We start from the raw sequence: 23,411 nt of genomic DNA, 5'->3' as shown, positions 1-23,411 counted from the left end.
TTTCTCTATATTTTCACCTATTTTTTAGGGAAGTATATATTTGCTTATATTCACCCGTTTAATCCATCTGGAAATTATTGTAATGCATAGTTTTGTGATGCTTCCTTGATCACAGCAAGTGCTTTTATAGCCATTATTTCCATTGATTTGTGTCAATTCTAGAACCAATAGTAAACTGCTTTATCTTATTTTATAATGTCTTAATAGTTCCAGGCTTATGACTTTTTCACTCCTAAATTTATTATTTGCACCTATTAAATTTTTCCAGATGAACTTTAGAATTGTCTTTTCATGTTAAAAAAAAAATCCCATTGTGATTATATTTAAACTATAAATTAATTAGAGGAAAATGGAAAATTCATAATATTCATAATTATTCCCTTTTAAGAACATGAATATATCTTTCTACTATTCAAATCTCTTACAAAATCATTTAGTAAAATTTTGAAAATGTGTTTTTGTATAAATTCTGATATCTTCTTAGAGATAGTCCTTTGCATTCTATGTTTTTTGTTAATAAAAGATGTCTAAAGAAGACATATTTGCATTGATTATTATGGCATATAGAAAAATTATTGATTTTTAAATATTTATAATTCAACATTTCTAGTCACTTCTCATTTATTCTAAAAGTAAGTTCATCCGTGTTTTCTAGGAATATAATCATATTGACAGCAATTAGTAACCATTTTGCCTTTCTTTCCCAGTGTTCATAATCTTAAATGAATCTGCATGCTTGGCCAAGCATGTTAAGAATGTGAAATAATTCACTCCTAGTTTTCACACCGTTTCAGAGATTAAGTAAGGTACACCTCATTTTATTATACTTCACTCTGTTTGCTTCACAGATGTGTATTTTGCAAATTGAAGGCAAGACTCTCCACTGGCAAAGAAGATTACAAATTGCTGAATTGCGGTATTCCCTTTATTGCGGTGGTCTGGAACTGAACCCACAATATCTTTGAGGTATGCCTGTAAATAATCTTTAGCAGAATCCAGTCGAAGCATGCAATATTTTTTGCATTCGGGACTAAAGAAAAGACACCATTCATTGCAGAGAAAGCTTCTATTTTATAGCATTTCTACTCCTGCTAATGACCTATCTTGATTTCTTTTCACAGACCACGTTAGAGCAAATCCCATTTTTTCCAAGCAACAAGTGTCTACTTACAAACTGTAACAGGGAAAGAGAAAGTGGACCACAGCTGGTCTCAGGCAGACACTACTATTCTGTTTCATGAAGGTTTGGAAGAAACCTAGAACTTTTAAGCTTCTGAATTTCACAGTTTACTGTCAGTCCGCAAACTCTCTTTACCATCAACTTTCCTAAGTGTTCTAAGTAAATGCACAGGAAACTGGCCTTCAGAGGGGCCTCAGAGGCACCAGAAGGATCTGCTTGTACTGTTGCTCCTCCTCATTCTTCCTTCTCTTCACTATCACCATCATTGCTAAAATCTATTAAGCACTTACTATGTGTCTAGCACCCTGCTAAGATTTTGTGTATGTTTCAGCTTTATAACAATCTTATGAGTAGCTGCTATTAACTCATTTTTCAGAAGATGAAGGAGGCTGTAAGGTTGTTTAACTGCCTCAACGTCACACAATGAGGAGCAAAGTCTGGATTAAAACAGATCTAACTCCAGAGAATGTGCTCTTAACTGCAAAGCTATACTCTTGCCTTAAAGGATTTACAATGGGGCATAGGATCAAGGAAAATCGGACCATATATGTGGATCTAAGATAAGCTGTATTTACATAAGTCATAGGGTCAAGATTTAGAGGTTGTTAATCTGTGATCTGTAGACACCTTAGTGTCTAAAAATAGATTTTGGCAGGTTTGTAACCCTCTAAAACAGGAGTCACCAAAATTTTCTTAAAGCACCAAAGAGTTAACTATCTTAGGCTTTGCAGGCCATGTGGTGATACAAAACACTCAGCTCTACTATTGTGCAAAAAACAGCCACAAGTATACAAATGAAAAGACAAGGCTATATTCCAATAAAACTTTATTTACCAAAACAGGCTCTTAAATGGTATGCAAATTCTATGTGCGTATGTACATAGTTTATTTATTATTGTTGTTGGAAGATCCATAGTTTTCCCTGGCTTCTCAAGTAGGTTCAAAATCCAAGATGGCTAAATGGTTTCCAAGCCCTCTAAACTTCACAATTTTCCAGGATTCTGTGATTCTACATGTCTTTTAAATTAACACTCTCCTAGAGAGTCTTTCTCTTTAGCAGGTTCATTTGATAGATTCTGCTATGAACTCTCAAGTGGACTATAATTACTGTCTGTTGAGAAGGAAACACAGACACATTGCCATTTAATCCTTCTTTGGCTTACCTGGCCAGATGACACTGGCTGAGACACAAATACATTTCATTCTGGAATACAGCAGCTTAGTCCTGCCCAGCTAGTCTGAGGTTTGCTGAGGCTTTTTCCTTTTCCCGGAGACCACTTTCTGTGTCCCACTGAGTCTTCTCCAAAGAAAGGACTCACTTGTCCTGACCACACTGATAGGCAGTTTGGATTCTTGGAGTCAGCCACATCTGCCTAGGTACTGTGTTGAGAAATGTGTTTGCCTGGTGCATCTCTGCATCTGTTCAGGGACCCTCTGTCTCCTAAGAAAACATGGTCCTTTTTCTCAGGATTCCCCGGTTTCATGAGTTACAGCATCTTACTTACTGCCTACGATTACACTAACATGTACCTTAACCCTGCCTCCCACTCCATGTGACTTGTTTTCCCCTAACTAGAATCTTTAGGTGGAGATCATTGGTTATATTCCATTGTGTCCACCACAGAGCCTGGTTCCATGCTTTGCATGTATTTTTTTAGGTTATTAGCACTGAGATCCCTGAAAATTACAGCCAGTTTTAAATTCCTGCATTACTTTTGAAATCAAAATAATGATTATCCAATCCACTTGAATAAAAAGCAGGATTAACTGCTTTAAATTTTAGGGAAAAAAAAGATACATTACAACAAAAAAGGACACATACTATGAATCATAATGCGATTGTGTTTATATTCCAGGTTGCTGAGAATGGAGAATTGGGGATAGGAGAAGCAGCAGGAGAAAAGACTGAAGGAGAGAAAGAAATGATAGAGGAGAGGAGAGTGAAACAAAAGGAATGAAGAGACAAAGAGGAATACAAGTGAAAACGGTGAATGTAGTCTGTAGATAACCAGCTACTGCTGGGTTGAAATTCAGTGTTATTATGATGCAGCTATTTCTCACAGCAAGTACCCCCCTCTCCTGCCCAAAGAAATAAACCAGCAAATGAAAATAACACAAATATAAATCACTTAACCAATACTTATGGAGACTTTATTTCATATTAGACTCTTATCACATCAGGGTTAGTGTTAGCTCTCTGAAATGAACATTGATAAGAGGACCACATGGTGCTGACTGTACCCCCAACTAATATTTCAGTTCAGCTTTAATTATCATGTTCATCTGGTGGCTGCGTGGTGCCATGTAAATAGAAATGGGTCGTGGGAGGCCTGGGTTCTTGTCCTGGCATCTCATTATATGACCGTGGTTGGCCAATCTCTGTGCCTTGTTTTCCTCATTTGTCAAATGTGAATAGGAATTCCTTGCTCTGTCTACTTCACAGGGGTGTTAGGAGGATGGAAAGTGGGTACATACATATATATATATGTATATATATATACATATATATATATGTGTGTATATACTTGGATAAGTATAAAATACCAGATAAATGTAAAACTGACCTTGTTCTTTTTTACTTAACAACGTAGTGGGTAGGCGGGGGTGGGGACGATGGCATTTTGCGCAGAAGGCTCAGTGACTCAATGAAGTCTGTTTTTTTTCCCCCTCAGTAATATCTGATCTGAGATTATTACTGCTTTCTCGATGTTTTTAGGTATACTTTCCCCCTTCAGAAATGCCAAAGGTGAAAAATACTATTCTACTGGTATCATTTGTCACCCTCGCTGCCTGAGCAAGATGTGCATAGACAGTTTAGTAATTAAGCTTTTCAACACTGCATCATAAAGTTTTATTCGTGCAAAGGCTATATTTATCAGCTAACAAGTATTAAATCACCCCACTGCTCAAGCCGTTTCTCACTTGAATATGCTCCTTTCAAAACACAGCAGTTTCCCTTGGCTAGCTTGATTAATAAACGCTCGTTTGAAAATACTGTGGTGCGGTGTGGAGCTGTGGGGCTGACATGCATACACCTTGGCAGCTGTTCCAAAGGTACTGACCCCTATTTCCCAGGGGAGCGTGATACCTTAGCCCCGGGTCTTTTAGGGTATCCTGGCCATCTGAGTTTCACAGCCCTCTGGGATGGCTTCCAACACAAGATAATCCCATATCTATTTCATTTCTACAAGGAAAGGGGTAAGTGAAAATGAACACAAGCATTTGATACGTTTTACTTCCTTATTTGAGCATCAGGGAATTGGTCTGTTATATCAGAGATAGATCTAAATGTAAAATGAATTTTCAAAATGATTAAAGTAACAACGATCTACATTATAAGTAGGGTTGAGTTTTTTTCCTATATTGCCATAGTCTTCTCAAAACAGATGCAGAATTATTAGGGAAACACACTTAAAATAAATAGATATTGAAAGTCATCAGTAATGGTTTAAAAGTTCTGTCTTTAAGTAACCCATCCCACTTTAAAAAATTGTATTCTTTTCTCTCTTTTTTGGAGAATATACATTCATCAGATGAATATACATTGTTCTTAAAGCTTCAAGATGCTTTCAGTCAAATAGCTCCAGAATTATATTAAAAACAAAATAGTTAACACATTTGAAAGACTTTTCTACCATATTTTAAGGGTAAAACCAAAATAAAGACAAATGTTCATCAAATATGGGCCAAAATGATGAAAGAAATCTCAATATTTTCATCTCATCAAACCAGAGACATCATTAATTTCCCTTTTCCTTTCTCTGTTTTAAAAAACAAGTAATATTAGCCACATGTAGGCATTTCCATTTTTCATCAATTGATTGTTCAAAAACACATATGATAACATTCCATAAAATCACAAGATCCAGTTATAGATACATAAGCAGGTTCTGCCCAGGTGTATGTGTATGATTAGTGGGCATACAAGTGTGAAATTGTAGGTACTACTAAGTTAAGAAGTCTTTAGTTTGAGAAGTTGCAAAAATTTCTTTCCTTTCAAAATGATAAAATAAAACTCACCATTTTGCTTTTCAAATTAGCAATAGGTAGCTTGTTTGGAAGGCTGAGGATCAATTTCTCTCCAGCCAGCAAATCATGGGGTTGTCACTGAAGCATGTGGGTCACAGAACCACTAAGTTGGCAAATATTGAATTATTTTAAGTGCATCTATTTTCTGGCTCAGTAAATTTTTTTTTGTTGTATTAAAGTCATTAAACTTGACACAGTCTAAATGTCACAGCACATACTGGAATGTACATAAAGACAACAGCAGTAGCCATAGAAGATAACAAAAGGTAAAGATCGATATACTTTCAGTTTCTATTTAATTTTTATGTCATTGTAAGACTGAATTTTTTTTAAGGTTAAAAAATACTGTGCGACTTGGAAAGTCAAGTTGAATCTGGTTATTATCTGAAAATTTAAAGAGCAGTTAAGTTGTCTTCCAGGCTTCGATCTTAGAGATCTGGACATATATGACCTGCAATTCAGGATCATTTAATAACTTGGGAGAGAAATGAAAAACAAAAATTTCACTCTGTTATTCATAGTTCAAAGGAATCCTGTAGTTCAGTAGTTTGCAAAAATATTGAATCAAGAGCATACTTGAAGATTAAAACAAGACTTTGATAATGATTATTCTTTATGTGGAAGTGAAATTTTCACAAAAATAATAAAGATTTGGGAACATAAATTGTTACTTTGATTTGACTAATTTGGGGGGAAGGTCATTCGTTATTCTTAAGCACTACTTTTCCTCCAACATGCGGTAGTCATGGAAACTCAGAGAAGTGGCAAAAGGTATAAAGTCCAAGAAATTTTTATTCTAGTATGGGTTGTAACTATCAAAATTATAAAATCGATTTTAAATTCCATATTAAAAAATGACAAGTGAAGAACAATTTTCCGGTAATTTCTCTCAACAAAATAGAAAACAAGATAATCAATAACAGAAGATTGTGAAAAGAAAAACTCAAAGTTCATGAAGAGAATAAGAATACAGGTACTAAATATGATTCTTTAAAGCTTCCAGAACACATAGGGCAGAAGCAATGCAGCCATCAAAGTTGGACTGAGTAAATCCATCCCCTCCACACACAAGGAGCGGTTTGAGATGAAGAGTCATTTGGCCGGGATAGTTGGCAGCAGCATTTGTAACCTGAAAGAGTAAAACAAAAATAATGAGGGCAGGGAGACTGCAACTGACATTATGTTCTCTGTTGTGTTGTCATGTCGACTCCCATCTGGGAGAGGCTTCTCAACCTGTAGAAATCGAGATGTCTCACAAGGAGCAATGGAAAACAAAACCAGGAGCCCCTAAGCTTCCCCTTCAACCAAGTGTTGACACTGACATTCTTACATGTTTACATATCCAATTATTTGAAAAGATAATCAGAAATGGGTTGAAGTTCAAAATTAGTAGGTCATAATATATTGAATTAGTTGAAAGTACAGTGATTTTTTTGTATAAGAAGGAAATGATATTCATGAAATCACTCATCGATTATATTGAGTGCCTGCTACGTGAGAGATTATTTTCTGGAAAAAATATGTATTCTCAAAATAAGAATGTATATTGCTAACAAGCATTCACAGCCAGGAGAACGAGTAGGAGGTGAATGCAGTAATCTTGGACACTGAAATGGTTTGGCTACTGATGCACCAAAAAAACCCCAAATCACACAAATTTATTATAAAGTCATTCTCACTAGGTATTGTTTCCCTACACAACTTTGCGGAGTGCCATTCACATAGACTGAAATTGGCAGTTCTGGTCTCTCCTGCAGTGTTTTCATAAAGAATTAATAAGATTTGTTTGTTTAAAAATCACACCAAAAACAAAACAAAACAAAACAAAACAAAAACAACCCAGAAATGTAATAAATGCTGTTTGGATTATGGAGCTGAGATTTTTGGTTCTAGATAGGCTGTTAGTATATGCTTTTATAATTTTTTAAAACAGAAAATCTTTGGCTAGGTATTTTTTACTTATATGTCATATTTTGCTTTAAAAAAGAAGTGGTACAATAATTTCTTTGTTGAATCTCTAAAGCTAGGGACATTTAACGACCTGCGTCACCAGGATGCAAATGTAAAATGTTAAGAGTCTCCTCTTACTTTACTGGAAGTCACTTGATAACATCGTCTATCACCGACATTGCAGATGATCTTGCTTTTTAAGTTACAGCATAGTTTTAATTTATTGTGTTGAATTGTAACTTCATTTTCCCCCCGTTTTGTTGAGGTATATTTGACAAATAAAAAATGTATATATTTAAGGAACACAACTTGATGTTTTGATTTACATATACATTGTGAAATAATCACCATAGTCAAGTTAATGAACATATCTAGCAGCTCACTGTTACTTTTTTCCTTTGTGACACGCTTTGTGATCTATCTCTTAGCAGATTTCAAGTATACTAGAAAGTATTGTAACTAGCTGCACACTGGGGCTCTCCAAGACTGATTCACCTTGCACATGTTTGTACCCTTTGGCAAACATGTCCCCATTCCCCACTCCCACCAGCTCTTAGTAATCACCATTCTACTCTCTGCTTCTATGAGTTTATTTTTGATTCCACATATAAGTAAGATCATGCTGTATTTGGTATTTGTCTTTCCACAGCCAATAATCTTGCAATCAGCAGAAAAGAATTTTGAGTGGCTGAAACAGACAGCACATAGTGCAGGCACTGAAAGGACAGGCTTGGGCATTCAGTCAGAGCTTTTAAACTCCTGCTTTGGACGGAATTTTAATAAGTTGGATTATTTGATTTGTCAGTGAAACACTAAGGGAGAAAGAACACTGTTAGGTTCCTATATAAATTAGCAATTTAGAATGTGTTAACTGATAAAGTCCGAAAGCAAGGGACGCTATGTGAACACTCAGAAACCAGATGGGACTGGGAAGAAGCCTGGCAGCGTGGAGACATGTCGTGGAGGAGCAAACAACTTTGTGGCTCTTAATAGGCTCCGAGATTGCCAGTTATTTGTGTTCTTGAAATCATTAGTGCTCATCATGATGGCCCCAATATTTATGAATCAGTTCTAATGTGCATAAAGTACTAATTGTTAGCACTACTTGAATGTTCGCTGCATACTAAATGCTTTATATGCACGCCCCATTTAATTCATACGGCAACTCTATGTGGTGGTTACTACTATTCTCATTTTATAGATAAGAAAACTGAGACACAGAAAGATTGTTACTTGCCCAAGGAGATGAAGTTAGGAGGTGAAACAACAGGAATTCAAACAGAGCGGGCTGACCCCAGAAATATTTCCATAACAACTCGATTTAAGTAAAATAAAATGAAAATGTTTGATAGTGTGATTTATGAAAAATTACATGACCGAATATATATATTTCTCACATATATTTGGTCTTTGTCCACAATTCTTGACTCACAGCTCCCAAAGCTTTGGAATTTTCTAAGTGTCCAGAGTGATGAAGGTGTCTTTTGTTATGTTAATGAGGTGACTTTTGGAAAGTACTTAAAGACAGGGGCTAACTGCCAGTGGAGCAGACTCTGTGATTAGAAGGTCATACTTTCGGTCCTACCCCCACCTCCGGGGAGGGGAGAGGGGCAGGAGCTGGAATACAATCGCTAGAAGGTTTAGTCAATCATACCTACATAATGGGACCTGCATAAAAACCCAGAAGGATGGAGTTCCGAGAGCTTTGGGGATGGTGAACACATGGAGGGATTGGGAGTGGTGCACCTGGAGAGGACATGGACGGTCTGAGGCCCTTCCCACGTACCTTGTCTGATACATCTCTTCTATCTGGCTGTTTCTGAGTTACATTCTTTTACAATAAACTAACGATTTAGTAAGTAACTAATTTCTCTCAGTTCTGTGAGGGACGCACTTTAGCAAATTAATTGAACCTCAGGAGAGAGGAGCATGGGAACCTCTGATTTACAGAGAGTTAGTCAGAAGCACAGGTAACAACCGAGGCTTGTGACCAGCTTCTGAAGTGGTGGCAGGAGCAGTTTTGTAGGGCTGAACCCTTTACCTGTGGAATCTGATGCTCTCTCTGGGTCTTTCAGAATTGTGCTAAATTCTCGGATACACTGCTGGGGTCTGAGAATTGTTTGTTGGTGAGTTGGGGGTCCTCACTCCACATCAAACAAGTCCTGGAATTAGTCCCAGGACCTATTTAGATAGTCACATAGCTTCAGGCATCTGAAAGATTCACAGAAATAAAATAAATCATGTATCTATATACATACATATATAGACATACATACATACAAACATGTATATATTTATATGTGTGAGTTTTAAACAAAAATGATAGTTTTACACATCTGGAAAATTCACATAAATGGGATAACTCACTTACAGGCATTCATATATATACACGTGTATGTGGCTATCCATGTCACACATACATAAATCTCCATTTGTGGTAAAGTTTTGATACATTACAGTTGATATCCCTGGCACTATTAAACATTACACAAGTAATAAGGAGAGAGGAGTTTCAGGGGGAATAGTCCCGCTCAGGGGCGAGCTGGTCATTTATCAGTGCTGGGTAATTTCATTTGATGGGTGGTAAATGCCAGATGCCAGATCACATGACTGGAAAACTGGGCCGCTGATTAGCCAGTCTGCAGTTTGGATGAAATCAATCTTGCTGCATTTTGGTGGAATTGCCCATTTTGCAATTACCCAATGAGGAAAATATGAAAACACAAAGTGTGTTTGGCTCCTTCACCCGTGTGAAGTAGAGAGCCCTGCAGTGGAAGGGCACGTAATTGTCAAAGCCACAATCTCTCACAGCAACGCAGCCTCTGGCTGTGCTTCTAGCCACAGTGAGGAACCACAGCTCAATGACTGTGTTTAAGAGAGATGTCAGGGCTAAAACAACCCCCTGGAATTCCAGGTTGCTTCAGCTCACATGTGTGTCAGAGCTGGTCAGAAAGAGCTCTCGCTGCAGAAGCACAAGCTGTGGGTTCGCTAATGTAGTGTTTCTGTAAACTTAGGTGATGACTGGACTGTACATATAAACTCAAAGAGGAAAAATCAGTTTTATTTCTAAGTTATTTAAGCCCCTGTGAATCCTGTGAATGTTTCGTGACCTCTCTCCACCTGCAGAATAAAATGCAGACTCCCCGGCCACATGTGGAAGTCCTTTCATAGATCTTAGCTTTGTTCAAGCCTTATCTCTTGCCAGTTCTCTCACCTTTGCCACATGTTCTTTCTACATTCAAACTGAGGTTCTTCAAATAGATCCTTCTTTGTCGTGCTTCTGTGACTTTGGACAAGCTATTCTGTTTGGTGATATCGTATTGTTCTCTCTCTTTTCTGCCAAGTAAATTGGTCATCCTTCAAGAACCAGCACAAATATCACCTGTTCTGAGGTCACCTTGCTCTGCATTTTCAGCATATTATTTATATCTATTATGTGACTTGCTATTTTACACTGTGATCATGTCCACGTCTGTCTGCCTTTGTAGACTGCATGCTCCTAAGAGTAGGGACTGTGATACACTAATCTTTTTTTTTTTGATGCACTAATCTTTGTATCTAAGGCTGAAATAATGCCTAGCCCCTATGAAGCATGCAATAAATGTTTATTGAGTTAAAAAAAAATACTGTACATACAGTTGATCAAATGAAGGTCTTCGAAGGAGACTATCTACACAAAAAGTGTTAGTCAGAGGCTCCCTTAGAGCTGGTAGAAGCTTATCTGGGAGAGATAAGCTCAGAATACGCTCAATAATAATGAATGGAGGGCTGTCCTCATGTCTCTGATTATAAAATGCTTTATGTGAATGTCTCATATGTCATGTATTAAGTTGAACCACACAAACTTGCTGATAACCATAAGTCAAGAATGGTAAAATATTGTCAATTTTTATATGGCTTAATCTAATAGTTTTTTATATCATGATTCTTAATTATAAAAATTCATGCAAAAAAGTCCGTTTGGTGTGAGAATGAAATTAAAGATGAAAAGAAAGGGGAAGGCAGACAAGCAGACTAATGGATATTCCTGCAAAACAATAGCTGATAATGAGAAAAAAAAAATTCAGCAACACACATGACAATATGCTTTCCTCCTTCCATACCTATGTTGGCAGCTAACACTGTTCTTGGACTGCCAGACATCTACCCATATAGAATATTCTTGTTGATTTGGCCTATAGAACAGCTGTATTTTAGGTTGACCAGTTCTAGTTGGCCATCCAACCCATGATTTGGTTTCTTAAAACCAACCTTTCTGAAATATGGCACTGATGTTCAAATGGACTAGGCAAAAATTAAGCTCTCATAAATTCTAATCCTAGAAGTACAATTCACTTGATGAGAGAACTTGGACAACCTATGAACAATTATGTTCTTGAGACCATATCTCTTCACTTGTTATGGATGTAAATTATACCTCACTTCATTGAGTCTAAGGCACCGCCAACAGGAAGGGGCGCCAATATTTTTCGTATCAAAGAGAAAGAAAAAAAATGGTGTCAACATGACACAAAGCTTTATTTTATACTTACTAGAAAAGCTCCTTTAGACTTATCTACATGTAGATCTTTTGCAAGCATAAAAAGGAAATAAAAGAGGATTATATCAGTAAAGCCTTTCCAAAACTTCTTCACATTCAGAGTTCGACTTCTCTGAGGTACTCTTTAACTCAGAGTGGTCAGTGTGCACGCTCTTCCCAACAGACTGTCCGCTGTGCTGCCTAGAGCACTGGTGATGCAGAATTTCTTACGAGAGTGCTCCACGGAATTGGCCTTTCTCGGGGTTTCTTCTGAGTCACTGTAGCATCTGTTCTGTAAGTTCTGCTTGTGTACTTTATGGTGGGGAAGACAGGTTTTCAGGCAGCAATCGGGACTCATTCTTTTCTCCTTAGATAATTTGCTAATTTAAATATCAAGGGGGTCACACGGGTGGTCCCACTGTTAGATCACTAGAAATAAACAAGTTCACATGTATGAAAATGACATCCTAGCTGTCTCCTGGTGTACAGTGACTTGATAGCATCTTACAATTGAGAAATATGGCAAGTATAAAATAGGGTCAGGGGAGAAGTATGGTAAATACTTCATAGTAAATCCATAACAAGTGAAAAGATAATGAGTGGTAATATCTTTTAAGGATGGCATTTTCTGGTAACAGCATCTGGATGTCAGGACTTCTAACATCTTCAGGGTTGCTGGTTTAAACCTTCCATTTCCTCAGTTCACCTAAATGAGCAGCCTCAGGTGAAAATGACAGAGATAGACTGGTTATCAGAGAATCGATTTGTTCATTTACAAAGGTAAATGTACCGATTCCAGAACCAAGACTGCTTGTCTTCCCAGACCATTTATCTTAGTAGGCAAATTTCCTCAACTGTATCATAGATTATAAGGGTGACACATGTGTGGCAACTCCTGACAGACATCACTAATCAATTGTGGCATTCTTTCCCACTGAGCCCAGAAGCAGCCTCAGCATCCTTCTTACTTCATTGCTTCAGGCAGCCACTACCAGTCAATTAGAGTTGGCACTCGAGAGAAATCCTATACACCGATCCTGGATGAGAAGATTGCAGAGCAAACACATAATTAGAAATAAGGGAGTTAAGTATTCTTTACCTTTCTTTTTTCTATTTTTCCATTAAGCTAGGATAGTTTGAGGCATTGCCTTTCTCTAAACTAGAGATATGTTTCTGCCAAGAATTACTATCACATCAGGAGCCATTTCCTCTAGATGATGCTGGAGGCCCAATTCCAATTCCTTCTAATAACCTTCTAATAACCTCTCTCCAGACCACTGCCCTTCCGTGGGTCACATCAGGGCTTTGACTGCCATGTGAAAACAAAATATAGGCATTTTGGTGAAAATAAAACACAACCATAGTTCTACAAAATTGCACACTAAAAATATCAGGGCTTGTAGGAAAAATAGAGTTGAAGCAGATGGCTCAAAACCTATGGAACTTTGAACCAAGCACTAACAAAAACAATAAGCGTCATAGTAAAGTGGCTAGCACAGTTAAAATTCTCCCAGCCTCTGTATATAGCCACAGTGGTCCATCCTTTGCAGCCTAACCACTGAGGCTTGTGCTTCCTCCTATGAAATGCAGTTGCTTCTAAAAGAGACTATTTGATACAAAGTAAAAATATAACCCAGGATGTAGCCTTCTTCATCAACCAATCATTTTAGTAAAAGGAAAATGTCTTTGTGTTTTTTTAATCAGGATTTGCACCTTTGCTGAAGAACTGGTGGAAAATCCAGTGGTTCTTTAGGCCTCTATTTGCAGTAAAGGAAGGTACCTCTGGACATTTTCAGTTTTTTTCTTAAGAGCTTTATGTTTGCTAAGGCTTTATCTTTACTTGTGAGAAAACTTACCCCAATCACTTGAAAATATAAGCATGTACGAAACCAATATGATTACTCTGTAATACTGATCTCCTATTTCTCAATTGCGTTTGAGATAATTAACATAAAAAAACCCACAGGTGTTGTAAAAGACTGTAGGTGATTTTACTGCTTTCTCGTGTTCCACTACATTCCCAAGGGTCACTTTAATTAGCCTTGGGTATTCCTGAGTCTTGACAGCAGATGCAGATGTCTAAGCCATCACTTGTGTTTTGGACACTCGCACTGCATCTTTTTTAAATTAATTTTTGAAATAAATTTCAAAGACTCTTTCCTTGAATTGTCCCTGCATTCCAGGGAAATCTTGTCGTCTACTTGCACGCTAACTCGATTGGGGCAACTTCTGAGTAATAATCTCCTTGCATTGGCATTTCTCCTGCCCTTTGTGCATGTGAGGTACTGACCACACTGGCAGGATGAATAGCTAGGAAGGCTTCGATGGTATGGAGCTGATTCATACATTTCCTCACTTCCTCTATTCTGCTGCCAGTGTAAACCTGAACTCATGCCATGGAACATAAACAACAGAAATTGAATATTTGGTTAACTTATTCTTTTATAGCCCTTATGCAAAGCTCAAAGGAAGTGGTTCCCAAAAGTCAATCTATGGCAAGGAGAGAAAAAAATAAGGAGAATTATGAGCTTTTTTATAGACCTAAATGTATTCTATTTATAAATGTGTTATGCGGTTATATCTTTACTTTTTTTTTTTTTTTTGGTTATTCTTTTCATTAAATTCTTGTAGCTGTGTTTTTGCTTTGTAACTGCAGAATAAAAGGATAGCAATATTATATCGGTTCCCAAAACATTTAGAGGGATTTTACTGGTCCATGAAATAAAAACGCTTGGAACCACTGTGCTGGGGCAAGGCACTTGGTGTGGCTCAGAGCAGTCTGTCAGCCTGAGGAACATTTTCTATAAAGAAGGGGTGGGGGCGGAGGCGGGGGCAGCAAAGATTGGCTTTGAAAAACCATCAGTAATCTCAGGTAACACTAGACAACCTTAGTATGGACTTGGTAGGTATACGAGTAATTTTTAAAAATGGAATAAAATCTTGTGTAAAACATATTTCCTAGAAATATGCATAACTTCTCTGCTATGCAAATGTTAATTTAGATAAAATCAATACTGTTGAATTGTACATCTGAAACTTACTGGATTTCGTTAACCAATGTCATCATAATAAAAATAAAGTTAAAAAAATTAGAATCTGGGGTAACAAATTCTTTGTTCTCCTGTGGCTAAATATTCAGGTAGTAGTAACTATAAAAGCATGGTAATAAATAGGAATTTGGAGAAAAGACTTGATTAAATATGAAATAAATACCTAGCTTCAAATCACATGTACCTAAAGGGTACGTGTGGTTTGTACTGATTCTCTGTATACATAGCATTCTTACCATATTCCCAAGGTGTTAATCATGAACACTTATCATATGCCTGTTTACGAAAATAGGGAGAAATGTAAATAAATGAAGGAGAGACCAGAACTTACGGTCATGTAAATGGAAATGTCTGTTTACATATTTATATATGAGGAATTAATCCAGACACTTCGAAAAAGGTGGGACTTCAGTGTTGTGTCAATAGTGAAAAATACTATCAATCCCTAAGCAAATGTCCATTATATAGGAAAGGAAGATCTGAGAAATAAAAGTTGAATATAGATTTTTTGAGTACAAAATATTTTCTATTGACCAAATTAAAAATGTAATGTTTCTGTTCCTTTCTCTCATTTTTTAAAAGTCCCTGGGGTTTGATGAAAATGCAATAAAATGTTGCTGATTCCTCTACACTTAACTAACCAAATTATAATCTGGTAAGAGATATTTGATGTTTAAAAGCCTTTTTGCAAAAGCTATGAGGGCTGCACATCATTCATTTTTGTATTCCAGGCATCCATTACTCCATTTATACATGATTGATGTTGAATAAATGTTTGCTTAAAGAATGTATGCACACTGGTCAAAACAACAACTACAGAATTAATTCAGACTTTTGAAAGTTTTAAATCTTCAGTGTTCAAATGGGCTTTAAATGTAGTGGAATATTTTTGCTCTATGAAAATAATTTTCTTTGGTTTCTCAGTCTCTAAATTTCCCTCTATCTTTCTGAATTGTCCTGTTATGAGCTTTCTTCTATTTTATCACATGCGATACCTCACCGTTCTAACCCAGTTCTTGAGCAGTTGTACCGTCCAAAAGATAATAACCTTTGCTCTGACACTTATGTCATCGCCCCTAGAAAGCTGAATTCGGTAGCCCATTTTTTTGTAGACTCCAGGCAAAGGCACCAAAAATATTTGAAACAGCCTGGATTTCAAGTAGGAAGTGAAGATGGTTTCTTACTCAGATAATCCACCTTCATCTCATAAAATGCCACTGTAAAGAATACCTTTAAAAGTGTGTAAAATATAACTAGATAAGTGTGTATGTGTATCTATGTGTGTTAAGCATAAGAAGATACACAGATGTTCGCGTTTATTTCAAAAGATGAAGACTATAGAGACACAGTCCATGTTATTTCCATAGCTTATGACTAAGCTGCAGTAAACCTGCACAGACAAAAAGTCTAAATAATCTTTTAAATAATTTTTTTCCTCTGGGAGTTGGCAAATACGATCTTGAAAGCTATAGATGTCAGAGAGAGAGAGAAAAATTTTTTCTGGGTGACCTAGCCAATTTATGATGTCTATATCTTTTAAAAATTTTTTCTTAGAATAGTCAACTCTCTATTCTCAGATTTTTGTAGCACAGAAATCATAACTATATGTAACATATTTTTATATTGTTAAGAATAGTGATGATAAGGATTATTTCTTAACCATATATTGCATATTATTGAAGATAAGTGATACTCAGAACTGGGATAATAATAATAAATTGGGTGTGTTGATGATACCATTTAATCTATTTTTAGGTATACAGCTAAATATTGTATCTCTTTTGGCCACTGGTATTTGAGACTCTCAGTTCTATATTATCTTATGTTACAGTACTTAATATTCATAAAAAGCTTTATCAACACACGGGTGCTTTTCTGCAGAGATGATAATTTTTAATTGGTTCTTAGATGTTATGTTCATTATCTCATCTTGCCTCTGTTCTACTCATCTCTCCAGTGTTCTATTATGTTTAATGGTGATTTCATAAACTCATTTCTGTGTTGTGCTTTAGGGAAAGGTTTCCTTGTATTGTAGGTTCCTGGCTACAGAGCTCTGTATCGGGTACTATAAAGAAAGAGCTGCCATAAAATTACTATTGGTTGGAATACCCTAGGTGTGAAGAAAGTGATGTGGTTTGGTCAATTCTCAGTGGAGCTTTTCGCTTTATTGGTATTTGTCTATTCGATTTGAATAAACCATTGGGTAGATGCAGGCAGAATGTGCCACAAATCAATTATATGATCCATGTAGCAGCTTCAGTGGGCTCGAACTGCAAAGGACGCGCTTTGCTGAAATTGTATATTAAATTGCTAAAATCTACATTGAATCTGTTTAGATCTAGTCTATCTTTTAAAGTCCTGAAAACACTGGAGCAGTCTATTTTGATAAGGATTTTCTCAGAACAAACACACAATAAAGAATGAGATGCTGTTTCCTTTAGTACTATTGCAGTGATAATGGACAAAACAATAGTTGTATTGCATTCCCCTTTAGAGTTTTTTAACTTAATAGAAAATTGTTCTGTCCTTCAGCAAATTTTCAGTATATTCCTTCATTAATTCTTCAAATATTTGTTGTGTTACTTGTAGTTGCAGAGCATTGTGTAAGGTGAGAGGGTACAGAAACAAGTTCCTTGGATTTAACAGTATCCTTTTGTTTTCAACTGAATGTAAATGTCGCACCACAATTTCTCAAAGGATCCAACTGCTTAGAATCCTGGGATGTGGAGAGCCAAAAATGATTTTGATAGTGAGTCTAGAGATAAATCTGAAATCATCTTTCCTACTCAACTGATCCTAGTCACTCCTTCTTCCTCACTTAAGTTAATAACTGCTTAACTTCCCACTAATTCAATCTTTCTTCATCCCTGATCCCATTTGCTTTCCTTTCTTGATGACCCAGAACATGGACATTATTTATTTCTGGTTCTCATTCCTTTTGAACAGACCCAAGAGCTTTTTGTTTGGGCTATGCGATCACAAAGATTGCAACTATTTTGATCTTTGAGCAACCATCTTTCTACTTTTAATATTGTGAAAATAACACATTCAATGGTTGTGCTCCTCAGAGAGATAATAATGGAGGATAAAAAACAAGTGGTTTTATAAGTCAGTGTAGCTGTGGTATATAACTTATAGACAGTAAAATTCGCTTTTTTTTAATGTGTACTATTCCATAAATTTTGACAATGTACACACTTGTGTTAACTATCACTATAAACAATATAACAAAAAGAACAAACTAATCAAAAACAGACTCTCAAATATAGTGGACAATTTGGTGACGGACAGAGGGGAGGGGGGTTAGGAGGCTGGGGGAATGGGGTGAAGGGGTAAAGAAGTACAATACAGTAGTTGATAGTTGGGCACCGGGGGCATGGAAGAGAGAATGTAGTTAGCATTAATATGATGGCTAAGTGGAGGGTTAGGGAAGGGAGGAAGTAATTGGGGGGATCGTTTTATGAACATTATAGATGTCTAATTAATGTACTGTATACTTGAAATTAACTTAAATAAATAAATTTATTTAAAAAAAAATTTCCATCACCCACCCCTCCAAAAAAATTCCCTCTGAGCATTTGTAATTAATCCTCTTCTCCCAACACAGCCCCTGGAAACCATTGATCAGTTTTCTGTCCCTACAGAATAGTTTTGCCTATTCCAGAAAGCCATATAAATAGAATAATATAATATGTAGCTTTTGAGTCTGGCTTCTACCACTTAGATAATGCTTCTGAGATTCACTCATGCTACTGCAAATGTTAGTAATATGTTCCATTTTATCACTGAGTAGTTTTCATTTATGGATGTACAACAGTTTGTTCATATACCAGGTAATGAATGTTCAGGTTATTTCCAGTTTGGAGAAATTATTAATAAAGCTGCTGTGAACATTTACAAATAGGTTTTTATGGGGATGTATGTCTTTATTTCTTTTGGGTAAATTCCTAAGAGTGGGGTTATTGGGTCATTTAACTCGGTAAGAAACTATGAAACTTTTTTCAAAAGGGGCTGTGACATTTTACATTCCTACAGTGATATGCAAAAATTTCAGTTGCTACACATCCTTGCCAGCATTTGATATCTTCAGAGTTTTTTATTTGAGTCATTCTAGTAGGTGTGTTATGGTATCTCATTGCAGTTTTAATTTACATTTCTCTAATGAGCGATGATGTGCAGCATTTTTATTGCCATCCGCATCTCTTCTATTTTGTGTGCTGTAAAATCCACAGAACATAAAATTTTCCATTAGTAATAGCCACTGGCAAACACTTGTCTGCTTTCCGTCTCCATGAATTTGCCTATTCTGGGTATTTCATATAAATAGAATCATTCAATATGGGGCCTTTGTGTCTGGTTTCTTTCACTTAGCATAATCTTTTCAAGGTCTGTCCATGTCATAGTGTATTTCAGTACTTCATTGCTGTTTTTATTGTCCCTCAAATGTTTAATATGTGCATTTCTATATAATTCCCCATGGACCTTGTAATTAGAAATATGTTGGACACATATTTCCCACATTATGATTAATTTCTTTTTTAAAAAAGGTATAATTCATTGCTTTTTATGGCTGAATGATATTCCATCTCATGCGTATACCAGATTTTGTTTATCCATTCATCAGCTGACGAACATTTGGGTCGTTTCCACCTTTAGCTATTGTGAATAGTGTTGCTATGAACATTTGTGTACACATATTTGCTTGAACACATGTTTTCAATGCTTTGGGAATATACCCAAGAGTGAAATAGCCTGATCATATTGTAAGTCTGCTTAACTTACTGAGGAACCACCACACTGTTCACCATAGCGTCTGAACTATTTTATATTCCTATCAGCAAGGTACAAGAATTCCAATTTCTCTACATCCTCGCCAGCACTTGTTTATGAAATAGTATTTCATTGTCTTAATTTGCATTTCCCTAATGCGTAAAGACATTGGGGATTTTTTCATGTGCTTGTTGACCATTTGTATCTCTTCTTTGGAGAAGTGTCTATTCAAGTCCTTTGCCCATTTTTAAAATTGGATTGTTTGTCTTTTGCTAGGTTTATAGCATAATATTGATCTCTACTCTTAAATAGACCAAGTAGACTTATCCTTTATGTAATAATGTTAGAATACAGTCTATTTCTCTTAGGGTGTCCATGCACATATAATAAATAACATCCATCATCTAGTTTTGAGTAATAATATTGGGTGCAGATGAATATATGTAACATATGTCCAGGAAAAATGACACAGACTCCTTTTTAAAGTTTACTATAAAGTAATGCTGTTCAAAATAATTCTCCCAAACAAGTGTCATACTGACTACAAGGCAGGGTAAGTCTCATGAGCACTTGAAAAAATGATTTAATTAAATTTATATGTGTTAAAACATTTAATGTGGAATTTTGTGAAAAGGGGAAATATCTGCCCCCAAAACCTCAATTAAACTGTTTCCGTACATCCCTAATTCAATGATCAGAATGTCTCAGCTGATGATCTCACACATATGTAGCTACCTCGTAATAAGCTGAAGCGACTGGTTAATTATGTGCCAGTGACAAAGAGGTAGGAGATGACTCAATGGATTGCTTGGGACTGACACCTGTTTGATTTCCTGCTGTTGATGGATCGGGTCTTGCCACACAGTCCGCCGAACCCAAAAGGCCTTTTTTGGCTCTTCATAGGTTACTGTATTTATGGCACATAGGCAAGAGTGCTTATGGCTATAATTTCATGCCAGGAAATGTTGACTCATGGCATAAATGTGTTAAATTACCAAACACTGGAAAATGGTATGAGTTAATTTAGGAATGAATGGCAAGAAGCTGAAAAATTTATAAGTTAAAAAAATTCAATTGAGAATAGTTGCTTGTGTTCACAGATATCCACCATTTTTGTCTCACTTTATTCTGATATTATTAAACAGCCGCTATGGTGTGACTAGGTGTCACAACTTCTGGTATTATATCCGTCCTTCTGAAACATCCCTGTCCATAACTATCTGCCTCCATGAAACAGAGAGAAAAGAGAAAAATTCTGAAAAGAGAAGAAAAAAGAAAAAGTGGGACAGTATGTGGTCATGAAGAGAGGTACTCAGAAAAGGAGAGCAAGGGATACATAGAGCTAAGCTAGTAAGAAATGACCATGGCAGCATCTTCACCCCTCCCCTCCTCCTCCTCCTCTTGCTACCACTATTTAGCAATATTTATTATGAACTTGCTTTGTACTAGTGTCTGTAGTAAGTGTCTTCTACTGTGTTCTCTCATTTTATTCAATCATCAACCCTATAAGGTAGGTGCCATTGTCACCATTTGCAGATGGGGCCCATGAGGCTTAGGGTTGCTGTCTAGCTTGCTCAAAGGCAAATGGAGTGCCAAGGTTTGAACCAAAGTCTGTCGGACTCCAAAGTCCAAGATCATAATCACAGCACATATTAAAAACCCTGGACTTATAAGCACAAACATGGGAGAAAAGTCATAGGAGTAGTGGCAGAATGACCAAAAGAGCATGATTTTATTGTGCAAATAAACTAAAGTACATAGTATACCTAATGCACTTTAACTCATAAACACAATTGATTATTGTCTTTCAAGGTACTTATCCTAGAAAGCCATATGTTTAAATCCATAATAAAGCAATGGCCAATGTCTTTCAGAGGTACTAGCTTTAAATTGCTTTTAGATTCGGCTTACCAGCCACATTAAAACAGATAGATATAAACAGCTATATTTCTTTAGTTATATCTATAAAAAAATTTTAAGAAAAAATTCAGGATTGACTATTTATTAAAAAGATTTAAGTCCAGATGACTTTGTTTCTAAACCATCAAATTCAAATTTCAGATTTCAAGTTTCATGATCCAAATGGTGATATGCTGAAGAATGCATGTCAGGCTCTCAAAGAGATGCCCGATCTTGTTGAAATAAGGGTGTAGCTTATCAAAGGTTGAAAAGAACAATCTTTTGGATTTATAATTTTGGTATATTCCCACAATCAATAAATCACTTTCCAGTTCCTACCTACATAAAAGAAGAAAATGAGGAAGATACCATAGAAAATGAACAAGAGAAAGAAAAAAATGAAAATATCAATCAACACCTGACCTTCCAATGTTGAAATTAGACATAATTACCTATCAGAAATTATGTTTATGAGAAAAGGCTCTTCTCTGTACATCCCCTACTCTGCCAACAAACACAACCCTCTAAGGAAAATTCTGGCCTTAAGTTGTTGCATATTTCCTCTTTTCTCTTTTATTCCTTCTAACTCCTGGGTGGTACTACGCTGGCTGAGGTAATCAGTGGGGAAAGACCTGAGGAAGCCAAAATGGGAAGTTTGCATTGAGAAAGGCAAAAATTTACTTGTCTAAAAAGGATAAAGTCAAAAGTAGAGAATGTGAATGGGAGGCTGAAGAGAGGAAAGACAGAAAAAGAGATAAGCCCACATGGCTGATTGTCAGAGAAAATTGTGTGAGGAGTTAAGGGTGTGAAGAGAGTTGAGGGAGCTTTCAGAGTGGGATATATAGGAAATGAGAACAGAAACTTCAAAAATACTGCTGAAGACGATGAATTTTGGATATTCTGTTAAGTTCTATAAAAGCTACTTAGTAGAGATTTGAATTACTTTACATTCCTTTTGGTTGGTGAATTGTGTTTCTTTGCAACACAAGACTGGCCCAGATTTACTGAGGTGATAGTAGTATGACATTTACAGTAGGCGTTCTTAATGCTGGGTTCACGGGAGGGCTTTAGGTTGCTTATAAATCCTCATAATTGTATGCCATTTTGTGTTTATGTATACTTGTGTATTTTGAAATAATGAGAATCTTCATGTTCATAGCTTTGATCAGATTCATAAAGAATTCATGATCCTTTCTAAAAAAATATGAAAGACTACCATTGGGAGAGAGAAGATAGTCTCAAGACTAAAGACCAAATGAAGAAATGTAACTATAGAAGATAACCGTTTTCTAATTCTTTCACAAAAGCTTAATATGCTAGTCCAAGTCCATTAATTTTGCCAAAGATTCCAATGTATTCATTCACCATCCCTCTCTCCTCTTTTTCATCCCCCTAAATTTTTCTCCTGATCACCCTGGTATTTGAAAATATATTTGGTAAATTTTGAAAAATAAAGTAATCCATGAGTATGTTAAATGAAGTGAAGAAAAGGGCCACTGCTGGGGAAAATTAGAGCTAAACTCTAAGCAAATCAGACATTTACTATAGTTTTTGAGAAAAGCATCACAATAGACCATGATACAAAGAAAGCACAACAAACGGTAGTGGTGAGATTATTAGTGTTATCAAACTGATTAAGTGTCTTCTGTCAAGGCACATGGAAAGGCATTTTCAGTTATTACTCTTCTGCTGTAAGGATTAATATATCATACTTGCTACAGAAACCTTAATTCAATGTATTAAGTTATATTAGGCATCAAGCTATATTAAGTGGATAAACATTTAAATTATGGAGGGCAAATAGCTGCAAAAGGGAGGAACCGAGAACCACAGAAAATCTGCCATTGCTTTGCTAAGTTTGTTTGAGCCACCTACTCAAGTGTTTTATTCAAACCCGAAATGGGAGGCACAGAGCCATTCCCAAGTCTTTCAAACACGCCTTCTTTCTTCATCTGCCTCTTTCCTCCTTTAAAAGCAGCACCCACAAGATTGCACAGTTTTCTTACCTAAGACA

The 23,411-nt window shown here is 36.3% G+C and overlaps 1 protein-coding gene across 2 annotated transcripts in view; it reads right to left on the bottom strand.

Moving 5' to 3' along the window:
• Nucleotides 1–4,621: 4,621 nt before the first annotated feature.
• The window catches only part of RNLS (renalase, FAD dependent amine oxidase), a 244,351-nt gene continuing 225,561 nt past the window's right edge, over nucleotides 4,622–23,411 (bottom strand). For both annotated transcript variants that reach the window (XM_011361614.2, XM_023531459.1), the window contains one exon: nucleotides 4,622–6,338. In XM_011361614.2, the coding sequence (XP_011359916.1) occupies nucleotides 6,186–6,338 (153 nt within the window). In that variant the 3' untranslated portion in view covers nucleotides 4,622–6,185. The remainder of the gene's footprint in view (nucleotides 6,339–23,411) is intronic.

This window comes from Pteropus vampyrus, unplaced genomic scaffold (genome assembly GCF_000151845.1).
Source record: "Pteropus vampyrus isolate Shadow unplaced genomic scaffold, Pvam_2.0 Scaffold68, whole genome shotgun sequence".
In the NCBI taxonomy this organism is placed as follows: domain Eukaryota; kingdom Metazoa; phylum Chordata; class Mammalia; order Chiroptera; family Pteropodidae; genus Pteropus; species Pteropus vampyrus.
The sequence above is the reverse complement of the archived record's forward strand: the minus strand, read 5'-3'. Positions and strand labels throughout refer to the sequence as shown.